Source organism: Magnolia sinica, chromosome 10 (genome assembly GCF_029962835.1).
Source record: "Magnolia sinica isolate HGM2019 chromosome 10, MsV1, whole genome shotgun sequence".
NCBI lineage: Eukaryota > Viridiplantae > Streptophyta > Magnoliopsida > Magnoliales > Magnoliaceae > Magnolia > Magnolia sinica.
In genome coordinates, this window is record NC_080582.1 from 14890418 (window position 1) to 14915323 (window position 24906).

Below are 24906 nucleotides of genomic sequence, written 5' to 3' on the forward strand. Positions count from 1 at the left end.
ATCGATTCAACTCGGATCAAGTTCACTTACTATAAATATTTTGTAAATATTTATATATTTAAATAAATTATAAATTATATATATTATAATATATATTATATATTAAAAACCTTAAAACCTAAACTCGAACTCAGCTTGAAGGCTCCAACTCAAACTCGGCTCGAAAGAGTGAGCTCCAGCTCGGCTCGAGCTAGCCCGAGCTGTTGACTGAGCCGAGCCAAGCTGGCCAATCAGGCTCAAAGACCGAGTCAAGCCTAGTTCGAGCTGGGTTAGTTTGTTGGCCAAGCCAAGCCGAGCTGGACCAAGCTTGACTCAGTTCGGCTCGTGTACAGCTCTAAATTGGCAGTCTCCATCCACGGTGGGACTGAAGGGATCAATGGTCCTGATTAAGGGACCATGGGCCCCCCTAGTCAGAAATGATGACCCCAGACACTGTGCAAAGATGCGGGCCACACATCATAAAATTCCTCAAACCAGATATTCCAAGTCGTCATGGGAAAAGAATGAAATTTTACAACAAAAATCAAGAAACTCATCAAAGAAGCCTATAATATGTACAGAAATCACATCCCAAGCCAGCAAAGGTGTGTGAATCCGCAGGTACATTCCCTGCAGTTGGGTGATGAGAACTCATCTCAACTGTCAAATGGGCCATGTTTCTTGTTGAAACAGATATACAGCAAGCACTGAAACTAATACAACGAGAAGTGCGATAAAAACGTACTTTGAATTAAGCTGCCGCACCTCTATTGTCCTTACTGTCTCTTGCTTGGATCCCAAGCCTGGAGTATCCACTGTTGAAATGGTGGGCCCCACTTCAGTTACATGCGGTGGTGCATCTTTTGCAAACTTGTCTACCTGATAACAACACATAAAATGGGAGCAGATCTCAGCATCAATCAAGATGGGTTATTCGGGTTTTGATTTTATATGAAAGAATCTGAATTCAAAAAAGTAAGATGTTTTGGCTTAGAAGGATGCCACTCTTCAATCAGCATTATCTCCTCTCCTGCTTGAAACGAAATAGATTGGGTGACTCCAATCCGATTTTATTTGAGTGTAACGAAATTTCGTAGTAGGAAGATACCAAGATGCAGATGGAAAACTAATAATGTTGAACGGCAGAAAAGAAACTAGAGTCCACTTTGTTTTGCAAGTGAATTTTCCATGAAAATTTAGAAGGTTAACAGTCAAACCGTGAGATCTGTCTTTCATAACCGTGGAAATCCCCATGGATTAGCTTTTCGGTGAGGAAATCAACTTGGTCTGTTTTTGAGGAAAGCATTATAGTTACAACGAAACCCAACCATTGTAGATAGCAATGCTGTTGGACCCGTTCATTGGAGCTGGCATTGGCAAAGGCTCTTCTGGTCTTTGGGCCTGTTTGGATTGGTGGAATCCAAAATGTAACCATAGAAAAGAAAACATTTTCTGCTGATTGCTACAATGAAGGAACCTGTGGAAAATTATTTTCATATGCATGGTTTTACTCAAAAAGTGAGTGTTTTTCTTTTCCTCCAAAAAACTTGATTATCTTCATTTCTACTTTCTGAGAGAGATTTCACATTTTGACCATTCCATATTTCCTCACAAATCATGGAAACTAAAACAAATGACCATTTGTTTTCCTTCCCAAATATACTTTCTAATTGCTAAAATCCAAACATGACCTAAGATCATGTTATTGCCTCTCCCTCCCTCCCTCCATTTGCAAAAGGTTAATATTTTTGTTGCGAAAATCTAAAACCTTTTTCAATTATATCAACATTTGAATGCACAAATTGACACGAAGTGAAGATTGTGGGAATAAACAATCATGAGATCTTTGGATAAAGTTGTGAGAGCATAAAAACAACAAAGGGATAAACAATTCGAATCCATTTCTCAAGGTTTGAATCGACGAGCAATGAAGAAAAATCAAATTATTTAAAAAAAATCCATTAATAGTCCATCTCTTAATTCTCTTTCAAAAAACACTTATATAGTTGTTAAGATTGAAATTTGGGAAGTCCTCGCACACCAGGCTTGCAGGCTGCACGCCACTATGCTATGCCGCGCACCTGTGTGGAAGAAGTTGCTATGTTTCTATGTGAAAATGTCAACTCGCACACCCTTCCAAGAGGGAGCATGACCTGTCTAGAATACTTCAGCAACCATCCACTCACACGCACCCAGCCAGTGGGGAGCGAGGTGTGCTTTGAGGAGGTGAATGCTCTCCAGAGAGTGCAATATCCATTGGCTTTCAACTGATGGGAAGTTACAAGTTGTCCAACTAGCTTTCAACATGTGGGCAAAACCATCATTTGAGTGGGAACGGCCTAACAGCCTTTTAGGCGGGAAATAACAAACTTTTGGAGGGAAACATACCCCCAAAGAATGTAAATACCCTGTTGGGTCCTCATTTACAACACGCATACACTCACATTTGAATCTTTCCGGGGAATTGTTGGTCGTAGTTTGAGAATTTCTGTTTCCTTCTCCTCACCCAATGCGATCAAGACAAGTATGGAAGAGTCCAGGGACTCAAATCTTTTTCCTAGAAGGCACCTCGAGCACCTACCTGAATATACCCAAGGGGTGTGCACCTTCTCCAGGGCCCTTCAAGATAGTCCATGCTCTTGATCAAGATGTCTCTAGAGAGGTAGCACACTGTTCCTAGCTCCTTCAGAGAGGCCTTATGGCTGTGAAAGTGCAATCCAGCAGTAGGCTTTGCACCTGCCCCCTAAACTAGCTTAGGCCAGCCTCTGATTGCTCCAGTGCTAAGGCATTGCAGATAACAACCTTGTTACTACTAGTCACACACCATGGTTCATACCACCCTCTGAGCTAGATAAGGCCAGTCTCAAACTACACCGAGGGGTCGCGCTCCCCCTTAAAGGAGTTGCACTCCCTACTTAATATGCAGTTCTAATGCATTCTCTTCATCATTTTGGCATATGAGACCCCTGACAATGCTAGAATGATCATGCTTGTGTATGTCGCAACTCGCAAGGCTACATGGCTATCCAAAGAAAATTCCTCTCAGGACACACGATACACATCATTTGTTAGTATTTGATGCCCAACTAGCTATATGAGACACCTAATTGCCAAGGCCACCAGTACCTTAGCCTGCTCGATGATCTGGAATCTCTGAAGATGAAGGACTATAGATTAGGACTTCACGCATCATTTGCATCAACTAGTCTATACCATGTAACATATTAGTTTTCCCTGATTTTTATCTTTTAATCAAGGATTATCCCCAGGGAGTGTAATTAAGGGCCTGTATAGGACCATAAACCAGATTGTATTTTGTTCCCAAATTAATGAAAGCATCTTGATAGGCCACGTTTGGGAGCATATCTTTACAGAATTAATAATATCAAAACCTATCATAAGTTAGAAAATTCTTGTCGACAATAGTCTTCTAAAAACAATAAGAATCTGATGTAGTCTAGGGTGGGACCCAGCCCACACATTAAAGATCCATATGTTTAGAACCCTTGGCTACTAAATGGGCCCCACTTCGACATGCATGAAACTAGGAAGACTAAAAGGTTTATTACACAAGTGTTTAGCAGGTTTGTTTGCAATCTGCAGCTTTCATGACCAGGTAGGTGAGGGAGTCCAAAGAAGGCGAAAGTTAGGAATTATGAGAGGAGAGAGGAGGTGGAGCTTAAGACTCTTGTTTTAAATGGGAAACTTTTATGGGCCACACTAGTAGCCATTGGTTGAGAAGGGAGTACAAAGAAGGTGAAAAGAAAGGAATTATAAGAGGTGGCAGTGCTTATTGCTTGGATAGGGGGGAAAAGTTTGTTCTGCTTCGTGTGTTGGAATGGAAGTATGAGGAATCTATTGCATGCTTGTTTCTAGGTGTAGGCCCATGTTCCCAACATTTTGGAGTGGCTTGGGTGCTTAAGGTAGGTAAAGGACCATAATAAAGGGTGATCATGTGGACCATTCTCTCGTAAGGCAAACATTCTTTTCGGAAAATGTCACCTTTTGCCATCTTCTTCTTCTTCTTTTTATTTTTTTATTTTTTTTTTTTATTTTATTTTATTTTATTTTATTTTTTGATTTTTACACATGCACTCACCACACACCCGCACACGCGATAGTGGGATTTCACCACCTATGGGTTTCGAACCCAAGACCTCGTGTTGAAACTCCTCAGAGTCTACCACTCGGGCAAGGACTGGAACCCGACCTTTCGCCATCATCTGCAATGCATGGGGAGGAAGGAATGTGAGAACTTTTGAAAGCAAAGAATCCTCCATTGAGACCATCAAAAGGAAAAAAGGTGCAACTATAGCTTGTTGGGTTTATAATGAGATTGGAATCCCATAGAGTTCTGAAAGTGGAGTTTTTTTACTGAAACAGGAGAACGCGCCAGGGATTCATGTTGTGCTTCCCTAGCCGTAGTTCTTCTGGTCTTCGCATGCCAGTTTTTGAGGGGTTTTCGCTTTCCTATTTCTTTGTAGTTTTAATTCGTTGCAGCTTATAGCTCTATCCAAGGCTGTCAATGTGTCCTCGGATCCATGAGTATCGGAGGGACCCAACTCAATTTAGATAGGTTTGGGTCCAATTCAATGTTACGTAACTCACCAACCCCCCAATGTTTTCGATCTGATCCATGGTTATGGGCCATTTGCAATCTGGATCACAATTTTTTGGTGATCCGAAAATTATGGTTCATCCTCCTAGCATGAACTTATAATATCAACGTAACTTTCACAATATAGAGATTTATACAATTATACTTTGATGTACACAACGACGTGTGTGAGTGCGCGCGCATGCATGTGGGATCTAATAGTATTCATCATTTTCTATCTAAATTACAACATTAGTTTGTATAAACTATATTGCATTTGTATATACCTATTGTTTGTATTGGATTTACCCACATGATTCTACCCCTAGTAGTTCCACCACCTTATTAGGATATCCTATATATCTAGAGATGGATCGATGGATTGTCCTCGTACATATATATGTATGTTACATGTAGACGAACAATACATATTCATACATAAGTATATTGCATGTAGATAAACAATACATACACACATGTTCATATAAAAAGTATGAAGATATCTATGAACGACGTCTATCAAACAATCTTGCAATAGATAAGATTCTATTGTTAGTTGAGACAGCGGAATCTTCAACTCACTAATGAATATGAGATGTAGTAACTTTCCTATTAATAACACAAACATTATTCCCAAGTATTATTGTGTTACATCACTGACTTGAAGCAGAATAAAAGATAGTCAAAGATGGATGAAAATACCCTAACATTAAGCATGGGGTCCATTTATTTCATGATAGTTGAATTACAGCAATCTTTAAGCCAATCATATTGGGTTCAATTTCACATAAGCAACCAGTTAACGGGTGATCTATCTAACAAAGTAATCCCAAGAAGTGCTCTGTTCTGGTGTTGGAATTAAATGATATAGAGGACACCATTCTTAGCTAGTCAACAATCTCATTGTCTTCTTTATAGACATGGTGAAAGGGAATTTTTCTTGCAGCTTACAGCATTCCATAGGATTTTGACACCATGGCAAACCAAAATTTTATAATATTAAAAAATTCTCAACCACATACCAGCCATCAAAAGGAAGGAAAATCCAAATGCCTTCCAATAATGCTAGCCTAATGGCTAGGAGTGCACATTTTTCATACTCAGTGTGGATGCCTCACAAATATCACTAAGATTTTCAAAATCTCAGCTGTTTTGAATTTATCATGATTTAATCATGAAATTCTTGCCATTTTAACGTAAAACTTATTTAAGAGTTAAGAAATTCATTTCTACCTAAATATATGAATTTTTAAAAACACTTACTAATTTATAATAAATACTTTTTAATTTTTTTCAGTGAGATTTTTCCGAATATATCTTGAGAAAAACATCAAAATCTGAAAATCTCCTGAGAAAATCCCATGCCGAGAACGAGATGCCACTATGTTCAATAACAATAGTATGAATGTCGCCTCACAAAAATTGGTTAACTGTTGAGGGTCAAATATTGCATATTATCCCCCATTTATATCTTGGTTTTATGAACGTGATAATGCTTAATGTTCTATTTTACTCATGTTTGTGTTGCAAGGTGAATTTAAGAGCTTGGATTAAAAAGGGTGCTAAAAGCATGGATTTGATGCTTAAGAATCACCAAGGCAAGGGATGGATCTTAGGAGACCAAGATTGAAGAATTCACATGCCAAAGATCCAAAAAAACGAAGTGAGAAATGAAGAGAATAAAATATTTGAAGTGAAGAAAAGGAATCCTGAAATTGTCCTGAAAATGAACATATTTCTGAAATTGTCCTGAAGAAGCATATTCTGAAACTTTGGGTCATTCCGTGAAATTGCGCAGAATAAAGTCTATTTTGGAAAACTGCATAAATTTGAGGCGGTTTCTAGAGTTTTCCAACTAGGCGCAAAAGTTGGAGTTCCACAATTATAAATAGGACTCCCTAGGATGTTCCTAGGCATCTTATAAGGTTTAAGGAGTGCAGCAAAAGTGTGGAGAAGCCGTCGCCGAGAGTTTTTCTTCCCTTTCCTTAGTTGTTTTTATGCTTTTCTTAAGAGATTTTAGTTCAATCATGTCTATGATTGGCTAAACCTCTTATTTAGGGCTAAGAGGTGAAGCTTGTACCTTGATGGAATGTTTTCTATTATTTTGATTCATGTTTATGTTGAACTCTTTTTTATTCTCGTCTTAAGGAATACTTTCAGTTTTTAATAGTTTATTGTGACTCAAATTATAGTAGATCTGCAATAGCTTTGAGTATCTTCTTTTCGTGTATTGAGATTGTGAAATTAGAAAATCTTGTTGTTCACCATCATCTCATGGGCATGGTTGGGTGGCGGAATCCTTTCTAATCTTCATGATTCTTTTATGTTTGGCTATGAGATTGGTATATCCTATTGTGAGCTATTGTTTCTTGGGCATGGTTTTGTGATGGAATCACTTTCAATTCTCACACCTCTCATCCATTGAGAATTAGGTCAAAGGAAGTTCAGATTTGGTTTTACTGAGATATCTTCCAATTGGATAAGATGAGACTCTGATTCCAGTTGTGTCCTTGAGTCAAGCATAGATTTCCTTGATCTCTACAAGTGGATCCTTGGAAACCCTAGTTCCCACCTTCGAATTCATAAGTTTCTAATTACACACTTTACAATTACTCCCTTTAATTACAGATTTAGATCCATATCTTTTTCTAGTTCTACTTCTAGTTGCTTTCAGAATTCACATGAGATTAGTCCTTGTGGATTCGACCTCGGTCTCACCGAGATTATTACTACATCACGACCTTACACTTGGGGTTGTGAACATTAACGAGCTTCAATTTGAGGTGGAAAAACACCAAAACCCATACTAGATTGCATGGGTTTAGGTATGCAAGTATCTTTTGGTTGCATGGGTCCTTGCTCTTGCTCCAGTGGTAGACTCTTAGGAGTTTCAACACCTGGTCAAGGGTTCGAGTACCCATAGGTGGTGAAATCCCACTATGGCATGAGTGTGTGTGTGCGTGTTTTTTTTTTTAATTTTTTTTATTATAGAAGGGATACAAGTATCGTCTGGTTAACTATTTGATAGGGGAACATCATGCCAACTATTGGGTGTCATGGCATGACCATGAAGCTCAGACACATTCTGTTTGGATGCTTGTGGATGCATGAGTGCAAATTACAACACAGTGGTTTTGTTAGAGGTGTACACGAGTCGAGCCGAGTCGAGCTTTGCCCAGCTCGTGCTCGACTTGGACTGCTCGAGTCTCGGCTCGTGCTTGGCTCGGCTCGGCCTTCGAACTCGAAACAACAACTCGTGCTCAGCTCGGCCGAGTTTGAGCAGAGTTCGAGTTCGCACAGATAATTTAAGAGAGAGAGGGAGAGGGAGAGCAGAAGCGTACAACGATGAGATCTTTGAGATTGCTGGATTCCAAGAGCTCGAGGACGTAAGAGAGAACCGGCCTGTTTGCGACGGGAAGAAGGGCATTTAGAACTTCTTGTTTTTTTTTTTTAATAATAAATAATACTAATTAAAAATAGAAGAAATTACTTTTAAAAAAAGGATTTTATTCTAATTTATTTAGAGAAATTGAAAAAAAAATTAAAAAGGGGGGAAATGAGAAAAGGAGGACCTTTGAAACAATGGGGTGTAGGTTTTTGGATGTGCCATCAGCGAGGACTACCACTTGCAAATCCATCACGACTGATTGGAGAAGAAAGCTGAAAGAAAGAAGTGAAGAAGAAGAGCTTTTGAGGGGTTTTATGGAAAACGCTCGTAGACAGGAACCAAGGACAGGGACATTAGAGGTTTTTGGATGTGCCACCAGGAGAGTTACTGATACTCTGGCAGTGTATGACGCTCGATACACAAGCACTTAGAGATTACTGAGTCGAGCCGAGTCGAGCCGAGTTCGAGCAGTATTCAAGTATTCGAGTCGAGCTGGGGCAAGATCGAATTCGGCTCGAACTCGTTTCGAGCTCTAAAAATCAGCTCAACTTGGTTCGAACTCAACTTCGTTCCGAGTCGAGTTGAGTCGAGTGAGCTACCGAGCTAACTCTACTCGTGTACAGCTCTAGGTTTTGCCAACACTTCTACACTCATACGTAATGGGGAGAAGATCACTGTGAAGCCTATGAACATGAGTCCACATGGAAGATAGAGAAAGCAAAGTCCACATCGAAAGTTTTTCGTACAAAGGTAGGAATAAACAATGCAGCTTGGAGAAGGGGAAGAAGATCGATCCTACAGAGGAAAATGATTGCACGAAAGAGTAACAAAAGTGTGAAGTGGAAATGAGTCCAAAAATTTCTCCAAGAGTTCAATCAGGTGGTCCACATCACCAACTCCTTCTGGCATAGAAGAAGACACTAAGGGCCTGTTTGGACACTACAATTGTTCTGTCCCAGATAGGCTAATCCCAGACTCTCTCACCCAGACATCTCCTGGGACACATAATGGACAGTGGCACAAGTATGGAGTTTGAAGATGGGCATTGTAACATGTAGCCAAAGCGGCATATATGCACACCCAGATCCATAGCTCAAGTGGTAGACTGAGTGAAAGATACCTCGCTTCAACACTGAGGTCTTGGTATCGATTCCCTAGAGGGGGTGGCTAACAGTGAAGTGTGAACCGACAGTGGGTGTACTAACAAGCTAACAAAAAAAAAAAAGCGGCATATATGCACATTGGCAGATGTGAAGTGCTTCAAGATTGACAGTGGCAAATGGCATATGTGGAGTGTTTGAACATGGAAGGTGGCACATGCGGCACGTGCTACATATTCCACATGTGGTGTACGTGTTCACATATCATGTTCCAACAGACACCCAAAAAGAGCACAACTTCTACACCACCTTTGTCGGGAGAAACTATCGCCTAAGGCATGCCAAAGTTCAGAACAATCTATCCATCTTTCTCTTGCTTCCCATGCAAAAACTGGGTTGACATGCTAGGAACAAGATGACCACCAAGTCAGCCTATTTGGGACAGAACATTGCTTGCAACCAAATGGCCCCTAGAACAAAGTACGCTCATGGAAAAGGCATAACTAGATGGTGAGTTCTTTTCCAAGCCATGGGGAACTGATGCAATCAGCTTTACCATCACATTTCAAGTCAAGAGATGGGATCCATGATCTGTACATATTACAAAAGTGGGCTCAGATGCACATGCAGTCAGTCCGATCAGATTGGTGGGGGGGTCCACTGGAATTGTGGACCCCATATGTGTGCATTTTTCCACATGAGCTGATTATCTATACATGTGCAGTATTCACACATGTGAATTGTTCATCAGTATAGACCCCTGTGGTCTTGCACGCATGGTTGAGCATGATGAGCACTGTTGGTGTCCTAATTAGCAATTGGTAGTTTCCTTTTAGTCCACTTGTTTTGCAAGCTATTTGCATTAGGACTTAGACTAAGAGCTTGAATAGTAAAGTTTTCTACATTTTCTACAAGAAGTTAAAAAATGCATGTAAAGCCATGCATTTGGGATGCTATGAGATACTACCTATCTGGAACCTACGATGGAGTTGAGCAACCCCAGAACCCTTCAACCAATCATTTTCCTGCTCATTTGCAAATATTGAAGGTTTTCCACATCTTTTTTAATTGAACCTCCAAAACCAACTGCCTAGCACTTGGCTGGTTGTTGTTAATCACATCAAATCTCATTACAGATATCATTTTGCAGCCTGTGCAAAGTCAATGGACCTCAAGCTCATTAAAATCTTTAAAACTTAAGTTGCATAAAGTGTGAGGGGAAGCAAGTTTGAATTTGGATTCCAATACTAGAGAGAGGAAGCAGCTATTTCAAAACGTTAGGAATTGAGATAACTGGGTGACAGGAGCAAGAGCGTGATCCCAACGGGGAAGCATGTGCGCCACCTTGAGCAGAAGGTTCTTGCAAGTTGCAACAAAGCTACAAGACCAGGTTGTCCACAACAAAACTCTTAAAAGCTACCTTCGACCCACTAACCAAGGAAAACTATGCTCTTAAAACTAGGAGAGCCTATCAAAATTTTTTAAATATTTTTAGGAGGAAGTCCATCCTTTCATTATTCTTGGGTTATCACTGAATTTCATGGGAAATTTACCAAGAAATTAAAAGCAAAAAGAAGATTAAAAAAATCCCATCCGTAGTAGGGTAGCAACATAGGGTTCGAGTCAACCCAAACCCAGTTGTCCCAACCTGGGATCGGGTCAAGTTGTCATGGTCCTCGGGTTTGGGTTCAGGTTGGAAAATGGCAACTTGATTTGAATTTGGGTTGGGTTTGGGCTGAGCAAATTTGGGTCAGGTTAGGTCAGGTTGGGAATAATCAAATGTATCTGAGCCAGTTTGAGGTTGGGTTGGGTAGAGTTAGGTTGGGTATGGAGGAATTCAGGTTGGAATTCATGTCAGGTTGGGTCCTCTTGATGTTGGGTTGGGCTCAGGTTGACCCTCGACCCAAGCCAAACTGCCCAAGTTGCACCCCTAATCTATAGGTTTTTCCTTAGTAAAGATTATAAGTGTTTTAGGTAGTAGGGACTAGGAAGAAGTAGATTATAAGTGTTTTAGGTAGTAGGGAGAAGTTGATCGACTTCAGTTTTCTTGATGTAATATTGCAGTACAAAATGGTTTCAGCTTTCATTTGGAACATGCACAACAAGGCAAGGAGCCCGATGAAAGAATTGTCTGTCGCTAGGAAAAAAAAAAGTTTTGCCCCTTTCCTAGGAAATGATTTTTTGGTCCAATAGCCATTTATCAGGAAATGATTTTGCTAGTACTGACATCCAAACACAAAGTAAAAGAAAAATCTATATTCATCATAAAGTAGGTTACTGAACAAAAAATTGATTTTTGGTTGTCATCCAAATTGGGTGTAAGAGATAAACAACAGAACCAACCTGAGAAGTTGTAGTAGAAGACTCTGTTACTTCTTCTAATGATCTCAAACATTGAGCAGCAGCCCAATCATTCTTGAATAGGATGGATTCCTTCCCATTTTCCTTTCCTTTACTACTCAAAATAATAGAAGCAGCCTTGTTATTTTTCTGTAACTTCTCCACCAATAGGCTGTTCTCTTTCATCAATGAAGATATCTGCATAGAGAAGATGCTACCATATTTTAGTTCGAATTATCTGAGTTTTATATTTCAATCATGAGTTCTAGAAAGATCCCAAGATGACCTACCTGCATTTGAAATGCATCATGTATGCAAATCTCCATGTCATCATGCAACTCGCAAGTAAATTATGATAGTTGATCATACACATTTGTCAATATATCCTCAAAAGAAAGAAAAGCAAATGCATCTAAGTTAATGGGGCTACAGGATATCATAGCTTACATATATTGACCTCCCATTCTCCAATTCGCAGAAGATAGATGTTTTACAAACACCAGATACACGACAGTGTTTTACACTAGAAATGAAAACTGAAACTTTTAAAATGCTTTTACTTTTTTTTTTTTCTTTGAGCAGCATGATGCCTTTGAAATGTTTTTATCAACTAGCATGGCTGTACTTGCTAGCTTCCAACGAAAGTATTTTTACTGCAAGTACCTTTTTCATAAAAGAACCATGAATGTAAGTCATGCTTTTCTCGACTACATGGATTAGCTGTTGAGAGCTCCCTGCATGGAATGTTGGTGTCAATGGGTGGGCCTGCTCTATATGTGATAATGGCAGTATCACCATAAGTGTCATACTCTATGCAGCTTCATCCAAAATCAAGGGGACAAGACTCCTTGTGCTTGTCCCATGGCAATGATAGTTAGGTGACTCACAGGTCTATTGGTCACTATCTAGGCATCTGTGATTCAGGTAACATCATTGGTTACCTCACATGCGGAGTCCAATATCAAGGAATTCCTAGTTTGAACCTACCTGAGTGCTAGGGCTAGTTGTCATGGTCTGAGGTGCTCCCCAAGCATAGACCATGGAACACCCTGTACTCAAGAGCTCCAAAGCTTTCAACTTCATAAGATTGGTTAGAACTTAGAAATGAGGATCACTTCTTAGACTAAGAACCTCCTACCTACTTTACATGGATGGCTAGTAGCATGAGGCTATATAGCAATTGCCCAATGGCTAGGAACACTGTAGAAACCTTTTAGACTACGCTACTTCTCTCTATGAAACCCCACTAGAGAATTCTAGAACATTCTAGAGATTTCTACACTTCTCTGCACAATTCTGGCCCTCCCTAGAATTCTCTATAATACTCTATAGACAACGTACAGGGCCTCTAATGTACAGGAAGAGCACAGCTTGGCTAAGGTACAGGAAGAGCACAGCTTGGCTAAGTCCTTGATTTAATCTCTTACAAATGTCGGGTCCGAGACCATTTCCCCTGCTTATTATTCCAATGCTATCTTTGACTTCTTGTCAATAACCTTCCATGTTAGTTTCTTGAATTGTCACAGCTCACAAGTCACAAAATGTCATCTCAACTTCCTTGTAACCAAGGTATTTCGTATCGGTAACGGTGACTGTAACGGTCACCACCATTACCGATACGAGTATCGGTATTTCGGCCGCCATGGCTAATACGGGGGTGTAATGACCATTATGACCCCTGTAACGGTTGAAATTTTCTTTGCCCTAAAAATTCTGAGAAAATATCTAGAAAATTCATAATAATGTACCCAAATATGTAGTCATTTTTTTGTTTTGAACATGTTTATGGTAGTGTAACGGTCCATTCTTTGGTGAGAGTGTTGAATCGAGCTGTCTAGTGAATTTGTGAATATGATTATATGTCTCTAATGTTTATACATCACAATCATGAGAAATCAGAAAAAAGACATAAATACTACATTTTCAATTTTTTGAAAAAAAAAAAAGGCCCTCGGAGCTTCTATTCGCTCAAATCACTTCAATCTATGGTTTTAAGTTTAAAAATTATAGTAAGAGTGGTCGAAATCTATTGTAAAATGATTTAGGAGAGTCTTTGGAATGAGAAAGGTGAAAAAATGAGGAGAAAAATGGCTTTAAATAGAAAAAAAAGAGCCATTTTTCAATCGTTATGGGAGTAACAGTCGTGATGCCCAATAACGGCCTTTACGGCCACCGTAACGGCCAATATGGTCCCAAAAAAACCAACTACCCCATTCCCCTCGTATCACATAACAGTCATAGTCATTATTTATACGTATCAGCCTTTACGGGTGTATCGTAACAGATACGGAACACCTTGCTTGTAACCCTTGATTAACAACTACAAGGCTGAGATTGTTCCAACCTTGGCCTTCCCTTTCCTCACCATATTTATCATGTAGAGATGTCTATCGTCCATAATGCACATCACCCAAGGAAGGGCATTGGAATCAATCACCTCATTCGGGAAATCCAAGCCCAAGATAACCTTCAAGTTGTCCAATGGAATGGTGGAGAGACTTGTTTGTGACCCACCTTCCAATTTGTATCTCCACATCCTAGCCAAAGTTACTTCTTAACAGTTGGGTTTCTACAATAGGTTTAATGGTCTCTTGGCCACACCTTGATTTAAAGAGAGATTTTACTGGGCTTCACACCACTTGAAAAACTAACCAAAGCTGAAACACTTACAAATCTGGAGTTCACCTTTCTATGAAACTGTGTGGACCCAAAACCAACGTCTACATGGAACCCTCATCCTTGAACTTTCTTTCTATGGATCTCAAAACCTGCGCGAACCCCGACTTCCTAATTTGCTAAACTTCTTCACATATAGAAGGGGAAGTAGAAAACTTTACATAGTTCCTTGTTCAACTCTAGAAAAGAACCCCAAAATCAGAAACCCCATATTCAATGATTTTGAATTAAGACACAGATCTCTACATGGATCTAGATCTAGATGAATATATAAATTTAGACCTCAAATCAGATCAAAATAAGGATTACCATCTCCTTGTTACTTTTGAATCCTGAATTCAGTGCCATTTAGTCTAACCAATGAGCACATTTATGAAAAAAGCACATGCATGAACTGCTGTGGAAACCATATATCCATGGCAGTGTACAGGGAACAACAAATAACAGTTTTACTAATCAATACGCACTGCCCCAAACACGACTGCTAGCTAGTCTTGATAACGGACTATGGTGATTGTCACTTCTTTGTCTAAAATTATCAGTGATTTGTCTTTTGTACACATCAAAAACATATATGAGATCTGAACCAATCCTCAAGTAAGCTATTCGTTGGATGAGCCATAACCCTACAAATTAATTGTGATCTGACAGTTCTATTGAAGGATTTCTGGGGAAGAAAATGGATGGTCATAAAAAATAAATAAATATAAGATCCTTCGACCAATATATTCTTTCCTAAAAAAAATCCTCCAACAAAGGATTAGGATTGTCCAATCAGCATGAATTTTGAAACATGGCCCATCCAAGGTAGGGTGTACATGTCCTGATAACTGGTTCAGATCTTTTTCATGTTTGCTACATATTAAAAAAGCAAAGTTAAATGAAAGATAGTGACCAACATTCAAGATTTTCTCCTTGACGAGCAGTTCGGATCTTGCTAATGTCTGCCATATGCGAAAAGGTGAGTCACTGAATGGTTAAATGAAAGTTTTCTCTGAGTAACTATCATACACATGTTGTTGGCCTGATCTGAATCAAGAACATGAAAAAGCAGGAAAAAAACAAGGTAATAAGCAGAGACCTGTGTCTGGAGCCGTTCTCTTTCCATTGCCAGTTGCATGACAAGATCAGTAATTACTTTGGTCCTTACACCAATATCCTTTGCCGTGGTGATTTTCACATTGTCAGCTTCATGCAAAGATACTTCCAAACATTCGATCCTACCTCTGAGAAAACCCACCTCTTTGTTAACTTCCAAGTTAGTCTCAGTTAGCTGAATGCACTTAGCTTCCGCACTCTCCGCCCTGCTTTCAGCTTTCGAGGCCTTCGCCTTCAGATCCTCAATCAACTTCTCCATATCACTGAATGCAGACGCTAACATATTCTGCCGTTCTTGACTGGCTTCATCAGATGCCTTGGCATGCTGTAACTTGGTCTCGGTTTGCCTCAGCTGCTTCTCAAGCAGGTTCACCTTTTCCATTAAATTACTACGTTGAAGAGACATTAATTCAGTAAGTTCCAAGCGCTTGGCTTCTGCAATCTCCACCCTCATTTTCTCTTCTGAGAGTTTCGCTCTCAAATCTGCAATCGTATTTTCAAAACCACAGATTTGAGACTCCAACGTACTCCACAACTCAAGGCTTGATTCGACTGAGACCCTCCCATCCCTTGAACGTACATCAGATTCCATCGGCTGCCCCTCAAGCGACGCTAGTCTATATCTGAAAGATCCAGCTTCAGAGCCAGCGACACTGTATCTATCTTCAGCCTCCTTGAGACTGGGCTTTGAATTATCGATTTCCATGAGCTTCCTTAAAGCACTTTCTTCTCGTTGCATTGAGCCATTCAAATTCAACTGGACAATCTGGAGCTTTCCCATCAGTTCTTTTGAAATGCCCATCAGGATCTCAGCTGTATTTTCTGACTCGAATAACCGCTCCGAAACAAGATCCACTGTTTCTTCTGCACAATGCAGTTTCACTTTGAGCTCTTCTTCATTGTGACTTGATTCCGAGAGCCACTTCTCAAGGTCCAACTCCCTGGCCAACGATTTCTCCAACATTTTCAGGATATGTCTTTGTTGTTCGGTGGTCTGCATCTTCACCTTGGTATTCACAGACGAAAATTGACTGATTTCCGGAAACTCTGCAACACCACTATTCCCTGCTAATATGCTCACATGAGTGAAAATGTGGCAGTTAATTGACTACATGCATCTTTTATCCAGAGTTTTCCACCTATCATTACAAGGAGAAAGATATTATCCTCAGACCCCAAAAGAGGAGTCAATGGTTCGGTGATCCAGACCACTGATCAGGTGTTCCCACAGTGGTCGATCACAAGATCTTGCCATCTTTCTGTTGAATGTGGACGTTTGTTGCAGCTTTTTTTTTCCCCCCTTCAAACATGGATTAAGATTGTCCCATCAGGGGGACTTTAGAGTAAAGACCATCCACAATGGGGCCCCACAGATCAAAGAGCAATAAGAACACTTGTATTGACGCCGGGACCCTAGAAACTACATATCTATGTGTAACTGCAGGCTGAGGAATTCCTCTGAATCATCGCCCAAAGATAAGTATAGCCAGTTCAGGTTCTGCATCTGTGCAAGAGAGCTGACTGTTCAGTGGTCCAGACTATTAATCTGATAGGCCCTATTGGTTCATGTCTTAAGAATCTCCCAGATTGGAAGATCATAACCATCCAATCTGTGGCCTTTCTTCCATTGACTGTCGACAACTATTGTATCTTTCTGTTAGCCATCTATCCTCATGCCAACAATCCAAGGGTTAGAATTATGTCATCGGGGAGATCGAGGATTCTATTTTCTGGAGGGGCCCATCAGACCTACCGTCTGGATGACCAAAACATTTAACCCGTTTGTGCAGATCATAGTTTGAAAACCCGAAAACTCGACTTGACTTGATGTTCAATTGGGTCTAGTGGACTCATAGATGAGACCTGACTTGACTCAATATTTAAAATTTATAAATTAAAAATATTAGGATTGCCAGTTGATCTAAAGTTAGTATTGTATAAAGAATTATAAAATAGAAACTCAAAGCATCAAACTACTTGATGACACCCTGGTTTAGTGAGCCTCTCCTCTATCAGAGGGTGTTACATCATTTTCCCTTATAACTGTTAAATTTTCTTTATTAAAAATAAAATCATGACTCACTGGGTGACTCAGTTCAAGGCACTGCGAGTCGCTTCAACTTGGTCATTGAGTTACCCAACGAGTATTCATGAGTCGGCATTGAGTCAGACCTAGGACTGAGTTTCCAAGCGACTGGGCTCGAAATCTCGCAAAGTCAAGTTGACTTGGTTGAATTTTGAGTTGTTCGCCCAGTTTTAGAACTATGTTGCAGATGGTATGAGACAGAGAGAGAGAGAGAGAGAGAGAGAGAGAGAGAGAGAGAGAGAGAGAGAGAGAGAGAGAGAGAGAGAGAGAGAGTCTTTCTCTTTATTGGTTTATTGTTCTCATCCTCATTAAATAACATGCGTCATGTATCTTTGTTTATGTATGGGTCATTTGGACCCACCATGCATACAAGTGAACAGCATCCTTTCAATTTTTTTAATTTTATTTTATTATTTTATTATTATTATTATTATTTTTAAGAGTTCCATGAACTACCAACTGACCCAAGGATGAAACTAGTGGTCCAGAGATGGAATTTCACGACTTACAATAATCCTCCCCACCAAAGGAGATGGTGCTTTGGAACTTGGCTGATAGCATTCTCATACCAGAAACCTGTTGTTGCAACTGTTTCAAAGATTCTTCAGAATCATGCAAATTTCCTTCCACTTCTGTAGAAGTTTCTTTGAAGTTTTCACATAAAGATATCTTGTCACGGGCATCCATGATCTCTTCCTGGAGAGAAATCATGAAATTGTCCAGCTCTTTCACCTCCGAATCTAAGATCCCAGATAAGATATCAAATTCCAACGCCTTCTCGATGGAGTCAGCTGAGACATCTTCACTCTCTATGACCAACGCTTCGTAATCACTTGCCCTAGCTTCAACATGCATCAAAAGTATTTTTAAGTTCAATAGCTTCTCGGAAGAATACGCTAAATCAAGATCCACCCTTTTCAAGACTTCTCCAGAGCTGCCAAGTCTCCTTATTATGCTTTCACTAGGTGAGCATTCCAATTCTGCTTGTGGATCACTGGCATGAATATGATCAGCAGAATCATCATTGATGATGGCCATGATCTGATGGATTTGTTCTCCTGAAAAGAAAAACCAAAAAGAAAAGTTTCAATCAACACACACACACACACACACACACACACACACACCTGAAAAGAAAAACTAAACAGAAAAGTTTCAATCAACACACACATACCAACTTGTGCATGCAATTGTTTTATAGGAAATATACAAACCTTATCGCTTTCCAAAGCCATACAGCTGTGTAAAGTTACAATCAGTTGTGTATATAAAATCAAATCAAGCTTGGAGCCATTTACGTAAAATTGGATGGCCTCTACAATGCTCATACGATTGTGCATAGAAAAAGCCCTGTTGCATGGTTTATGAGGAGGAAGTGGAAAGATTGTCAGAGGGTCTGGGAATGTTGGGACTTTTTAGGTGAGAGTTGGTTGTGACCGAATTGATTTATTAGTTATGAGAAGAACTTTGATACTCTGGCAGTGTGTGATGGATGATGCACGGGCACATATACACTACTAGGAAATTTCATAGATGGAATACAAGTAAACTGCCCAAGTTAGGGTTGCTTTGATAATCAACATTTATTGGATGTATATAAATGAAAAATAGCCAAGGGTCTTATTTCAACAAATGTGTCAACGAATTGAAGGTTAGGATTGTTCAACCAATTTAAATTTTGGGCTGGAACTTAGCGACAGTGGGTACCACAATGTAGCCAGCTTAATTTGAGCTAATATATTCCAAGTATACCATTTCTAACTGCCTGCATGCATATCGAGTGCCATATGCCGCCAAAGTATCAAATCACTCCCCATTAACTAATCAACACTGGCCTTGGTGCTACACTGTAGCTTTTGAATTTCGCCAACCACTGATCTCTAGGCCTCTATCTGCCATGGCCTTGGTTGTATACTTTTTAAGACTCTCAAAGCTGGCCTTATATCATTGATAGCAGGAAAGAACCTTCTCCAACCCCAGCACACACCAGTAGTTGTTTTCGGATTTCTTTATTTAGTATTTAACCAACAGACAGAATTCCATGCAACATGTCATGTATGATGATCCAAACCATGCATTCCACAAACTTTGCCATTAATTGGCCACTAAACAAAAATTGTCTCAATTGGATTTTTCTAATAAATGGATGTTTTTGTCACTGAATGGGAGCCGCTCCTTATTACTTTTAGTGCACATTTGTGCTCCACAAACTAAAGGGTTATAATAATCAAAACCATGTGATTTTTGGTCTACAGCCCATTGAGTATTGGACCTATTAAATATCCAATCTCAACCTCATCCACAAATGCACATGTGAGGCAATGTCATGGAGGAACAGTACCTCCCATGCCTCCAGAGGCATTGGATCAGCTCCCATAAAGAATACAAGTACAATAACAGACTGTGAGGCCATTTGGATCCTTGCATTCATCACCCCCAGATTAGCCAGCACTGGCATTTGTTTCAAGACCACCTCATTTCCCAAAAGTAGGGATTGACAACTCCCAAGAAGGTGTTATTGCAACTCCATGGATGGTAAGCTCCCACAACATCCCACCTAGACACACACACACACCCCACCCCACAAATAGCACTCCTTGATATCCGGTGTTTTTTCACTTGTCCCCAAGACATCACCCATCAACTTTGGTTTCTATTTAATTAATTTTTTTTAATTTTTTAATTTTTTTATTATTCCTCTTTCTTTTTGAATCTATCAACCAAACAACAAATTTAAGGATTTATGATTCCCAATCCTTGATGCCAAACAAACAAAATATTTGTTCAACACTGAGTACTCCTGAGGTTTGCAACTCCCCTAAGACTAACTTCTTGTGGCAGGGGGATTATGTGGCTAGGAAATTCCCTCTTTTGAAGTGGGATGAGATCGGTTCTCCCCACTCTCAAGGGGGAGAGGGCATCAAACGCCTTGATATAGTTAATTCTGTGCTTTTGATTAAATGGGTTTGGCATTTTGCTAAAGAGGGTAGTCTTTGGAGGTCCATAATCTCAGCTAAATATGGGTCCTCTTTGATGGGCTGGTGGACAAAGAAATCTACCCTTTATCGTTCCTCCTACATCTGGAAAGGAATAGCTAAAATAACTCCTTTTTTTGCAAATACGGGATTCTCTGTTGGTAATGGATTGAGGGTCAGATTTTGGGCTGATTCCTGGATGGGTGATCACCCCTTCATCTTGGATTTTCTGGAGCTTACTTCCCTCAGCATAGATACCAATATCTCAGTAGCTTCTTGTTTCTCTATAAGTGGTGAGGGAGGTTCTTGGGCTCCTTTTAGGAGGAACCTGCAGAACAGGGAGAATGTTAGCTTAGCTTTGTTGCTATCTTGTTTGCAGGGCATTTCGCACTCCCCAGATTCGGAAGATAATCTATTTTAGAGGTCAAGTTCCTCAGGAAATTTCTCTGTCAGATCCTTCCATAGATTCCCTGTCGAGACAGCCCCCCTAGAAAGTTGTCATCCAACGAGCGAAGTTCGGTTCTACAGAGCTCCCCCTAAAGTTGTGACTTTAGCTTGGCTCATAGGAAGGAGCTGGGTTCTCACGATTGACAACCTTTGAAAAGGGGAATGTCTCTCCCCAGTGTATGCCTCCTGTGCATGCAAGATGCTGAAATGGTCGATCACATGTTCCTGCATTGCTCCTTAGTGGAAATCTAGATGGGGACCCTCTCTTTAGCCAATACTCTTTGGGTTATGCCTGTATCAATAGAGGCCTTCTCTCTTCTTGGCACGCCACGGATGGTGGAAGCTTGGGCAGGAAGAAGTGGAGGTTATCACCACTTGCTGCACTTTGGGTTATTTGGGGAGAGAAATGTCATTGCTTTCGCAACAAGAGAATCTTGGTGGCTGGGGATTTTAATAGGGTTCTGATGCTCTTCAAGGACTGGGATCCTTGATTCCATCAGCGGTTGGGATCTTTGTCTAACTTCGGGGCTGGTTCTGTTGTTGTACCTTAGTTTTTCCTAGGTTTCTCTTTCTTTTTGTTATTCTTTAGTGTTTTGTCTCTTGTTTCTCTGCTTTCTTTTTTCAGCTGAGGCCTAATAAATCCTCACCTTTCAAAAAAAAAAAAAAAACTATCACCACCCAAATAGTCCCAAGAAGAAACAGATAAAGTGTGGGCTTTCATGTTGATGCAGGTTCAAAACAATGCACCACATCCAACATGGCAAGCATTTAATGTGTGGTGGTGTTGCACCTACGATTGGCAGTGATACCACATCCCATCCCCCATTTGTTGTTGGGAATAAGCATACTGCCTAATCAGAAGGAAAGGCGAACATGAGAAAATACTCAAATGTAAGAGTGTAAACCAACACCAACCCCCATCCGACAAGGGAACATTTCCAGTTCAAATGTAAGAGTGTAAACCAACACCAACCCCCATCCGACAAGGGAACATTTCCAGTTCCCAATCTTTCAATCCTTCTACAAAACTTCTTAAATCTATCCTTTTTCTTTGATGGAGAACTCCTAAAGAATGATATTAGAAGGAAAATGAGGAAGAACAAGAAGAAATCATAACAGGGGCCATGAGAGAGAATCACTCAAGACACCCTCCTTTGTGAGAACATCCACACTATCATCCGGCACTAAAGAAACATGATTAAATGGAATATTTAATGAGAAAAGATATTGTAGATGTTGTCAAATATGAAAATGAGCTTCCTCTGTTTCATCTCCAATTCTTTTGCCCACACAATCATGTTCCTCACCTCACATTTGCTAATAAAATGACTAGAAAGGTGAATTAAAAATAAAATTAAAAATCCATAAGCCTTCCTTTTACAGTTATTGCCTCCACAACATTCGAATTCCCCCATCCAGCTGGACCAGAGAACGTTTTCGTTCCATTCACTTCCCTAATGAATCCAATTCCCATCTCCAAACAACTATGGAATTCCTCTCAACAAGCAATCAATACTGAGCTTCCAATACCCAACCACCAAACTCTTCCAACTTCACTTCCATGGGAGACAAATGGGACACTATCAGCAATAACATTCCATTCTCCCCACATCTCTGAAATGGACATCTCATGGAACTCCTGATTGACTATGGCCCAACTAATTGGGGTCCTTGATTTTCCCAATAATCACATCCATCAGTGCTTTGATGGAAAATCAGATTGTTCCTTTCATTAAAAAAAAAAAAAATCCAAAATACCCTACTAAATGCATCCTGACTCTATAATTCGGAAGAGTCCATGTGTCAAAGTGTACTTTTCAAGAACTTCATTTACTCAGGCACTGCTAAGCCAACTCATTTACATTGTTCACATTATAACGAACATTGCCTTGAAGAATCTGCGCCAATGACATAGCTTTCCCTTTCATCCACCCATCGTCAACTTTCAACTATGATGAGAGTTCTAGCACAAAACAACTGGGTTTTCATTAGGGTCAGCATTCCATATAGGTGGGACCCACCTTCACAATCCAGTCTCTTCATCTGATGGGACACACCATGGATTGGATGCAACAAATGGACACTTGATTACAGAATCCATTCATACAATAATTGTCCTATAAATGGATGGTTACAAAGAATATACAGCCAGCAGTCCATATGCTGCTAAACTAAGTCCACCGATCGTTCCTCTGTGCGTGATCGAAGCAGGAGATTTTTGATCCATTGCCGATCAATGGTAGGACCTGCTAGATGAACGACGTGGATCATTGAATGATGGAGCTTGCCTGTAAGAAATGCTTGCCCAGGAAAAATTGTCAGTTCCCTCATGAAAAGAATTGAATTTGATTTAATTCAACAATTCAAACAGCGCGATGTCTGCATGATTCCATACACATGATCGACAAAACCCGAAAGCACCCATCAAGTGATTTTACAAAAAAAAAAGAGAAGAAGCTCGTAATCACCTCCGATTGGTCCGAAAAGCATGTAAGCATCGAAATTCCCAAGACCCAATTCCAGAAACCTCTAGAAATATACAAAATATTTGGAATTTCAATTCACAAAAGCAGGAAAAAAAAAAGAAAGAAAGAAAGAAAGAAAAGAAAAAAAGCTGGGGATATTGCAAATCCAAGAAAGAGTTCTACAACGAAAGAGAAAATGCAGAGATACAATTGAAAGCAGTAAACAGAGATGGAATTGCAAACAGGAAATGCAAAATTCCATTACAAAAGAATATACAGTTCCAATAGAATAGGGAATCCTTACCTCTGAAGATTTTTTCACATTCTCTCAATTCCGGAAAAGGGAGAGAACGGCCATTTGAAGAGACAAAAAAGAAAAAGAGATGGAGCGTCATTTGATATACTCTGGCTGCGGATGACACTTGATACGCAGGCACTTGGGAAATGGTATACGTGGCATCTATTAACTTGATTTTTTCTAAGTTACATGTCAAAAATAAGATTGGTTGAACAATCATAACCTCTGATTTGATTCGTGGACACTTGCTTCTTAAAATAAGACCGTTGGATATTTTCACTTTTAATCGTCCAATAAAATTCCAACCAATCTAAAAGTCAGATAATCAAATAAGAATAGTTATTGGTTCATAATGCATCTAAGGTATGAGACATAATTTGGACGGTTTGATTTGAATTATAGTATGCCACGTGTATAATATTTAAGTGCCTGCATATCATCATCCATCACACTGCCGTAGTAGGAAATCCTTTCTCAAAAGCAATATAAAAGGAACTTTACAAAAAAATAGCTAGTTATTTTAGAATTTGCATTCCAGTGCTATTTTCAATAAATAAATAAAAAAAAATCAATAACCTACGCTATTATTTGTAAACTCTGTAAGACTGAAGTTGGTTTTGCGTGGAGCAAAGGAGTCAGCAGCTTGGGTGGGCCCTACTATTATGTTTACATAAAATCTACTCCGACAACCAAGCGCATCACCACATGTCTAACCCAGGGTCTAAAAATCAACACCATCCGTGATTTGGGTGGACCACATGATTGGAGAAAATGTACATGACAACCTTCATCTTCTAAACTATTTTCCTTTGTGTGGCCCACCTGAATAATTAATGAGACTGATGTATAAGCCTTAGGTCCAAATTTTGGTGTGACATCTAATGGTTTGAGTGGATTTTATATAAATATCATGGCGAGCTCTCTAAAAAAAGGTGGATGTATCTTTCTAAATTATTTTCTATTATTGTGGCCCGTTTAAATTGTAAGTAAGTTTGGTTTTGTTTTTTTTTTTTTTTTTCCTTTGAGCCTAACATTAGATGACACATCTAGTGATGAGTAGGTGTCACTTTAAGGTGAGCCCCTTAAAAAACAAGGGTAGGCATCCCTTAATATTCTCATTTTCCAACATAGATATGAGAGGGATGATTAATTTTTTATTTTTTTTATTTTTAGACCTACCTTGATTTGTATATGTATGATCTCATGTTAGATTTAGGACTAAAAATTAAATGATATCTAATTTAGATGCGCTACATCAAAAGATACAGGACGGAGAGAGACATCCACCTTTATTTTCACAAGCCCATTGTAATGGTTATATAAATCCACTCCATCTATTAGATGCCACGTCAAAATTTATGCCTATGGCTCAAAATTGACCATTTATGATTCAGGTAGGCCATACCAAGTGAAATAATTTAGATGGTGAGGATTATCCTTTGTACCTTTTGTACCTA

General features: G+C 39.6%; 1 protein-coding gene across 2 annotated transcripts; it reads right to left on the reverse strand.

Moving 5' to 3' along the window:
• Positions 1 to 523: 523 nt before the first annotated feature.
• Positions 524 to 23523, reverse strand: LOC131258048 (WPP domain-interacting tail-anchored protein 1-like). Of its 2 annotated transcripts, none has more exons than XM_058259094.1 (5): positions 23456 to 23523; positions 17774 to 18322; positions 15162 to 16243; positions 11408 to 11602; positions 524 to 858 (listed from the first exon to the last, which is right to left on the reverse strand). In XM_058259094.1, exons 2-5 carry the CDS (start codon positions 18300 to 18302, stop codon positions 643 to 645), a joined length of 2022 nt encoding a protein of 673 aa, XP_058115077.1. In that variant the 5' UTR covers positions 18303 to 18322; positions 23456 to 23523; the 3' UTR covers positions 524 to 642. The 2 variants fall into 2 exon arrangements, with proteins under 2 accessions (XP_058115077.1, XP_058115076.1); XM_058259093.1 differs by lacking the exon at positions 23456 to 23523 and adding an exon at positions 23155 to 23191.
• Between the last annotated feature and the right edge of the window lie 1383 nt (positions 23524 to 24906).

Excerpts from the sequence above, each read along its gene's own strand:
- LOC131258048 (XM_058259093.1), bottom strand. The coding sequence starts at position 23,176 with ATGCTTTTCGGACCAATCGGAG. Across the intron at positions 18,323-23,154 it reads GCTTTTCGGACCAATCGGAG|GAGAACAAATCCATCAGATC; the intron begins GTGATTACGAGC and ends TTTTCTTTTCAG. Across the intron at positions 859-11,407 it reads CTTCTACTACAACTTCTCAG|GTAGACAAGTTTGCAAAAGA; the intron begins GTTGGTTCTGTT and ends TGTTGTTATCAG.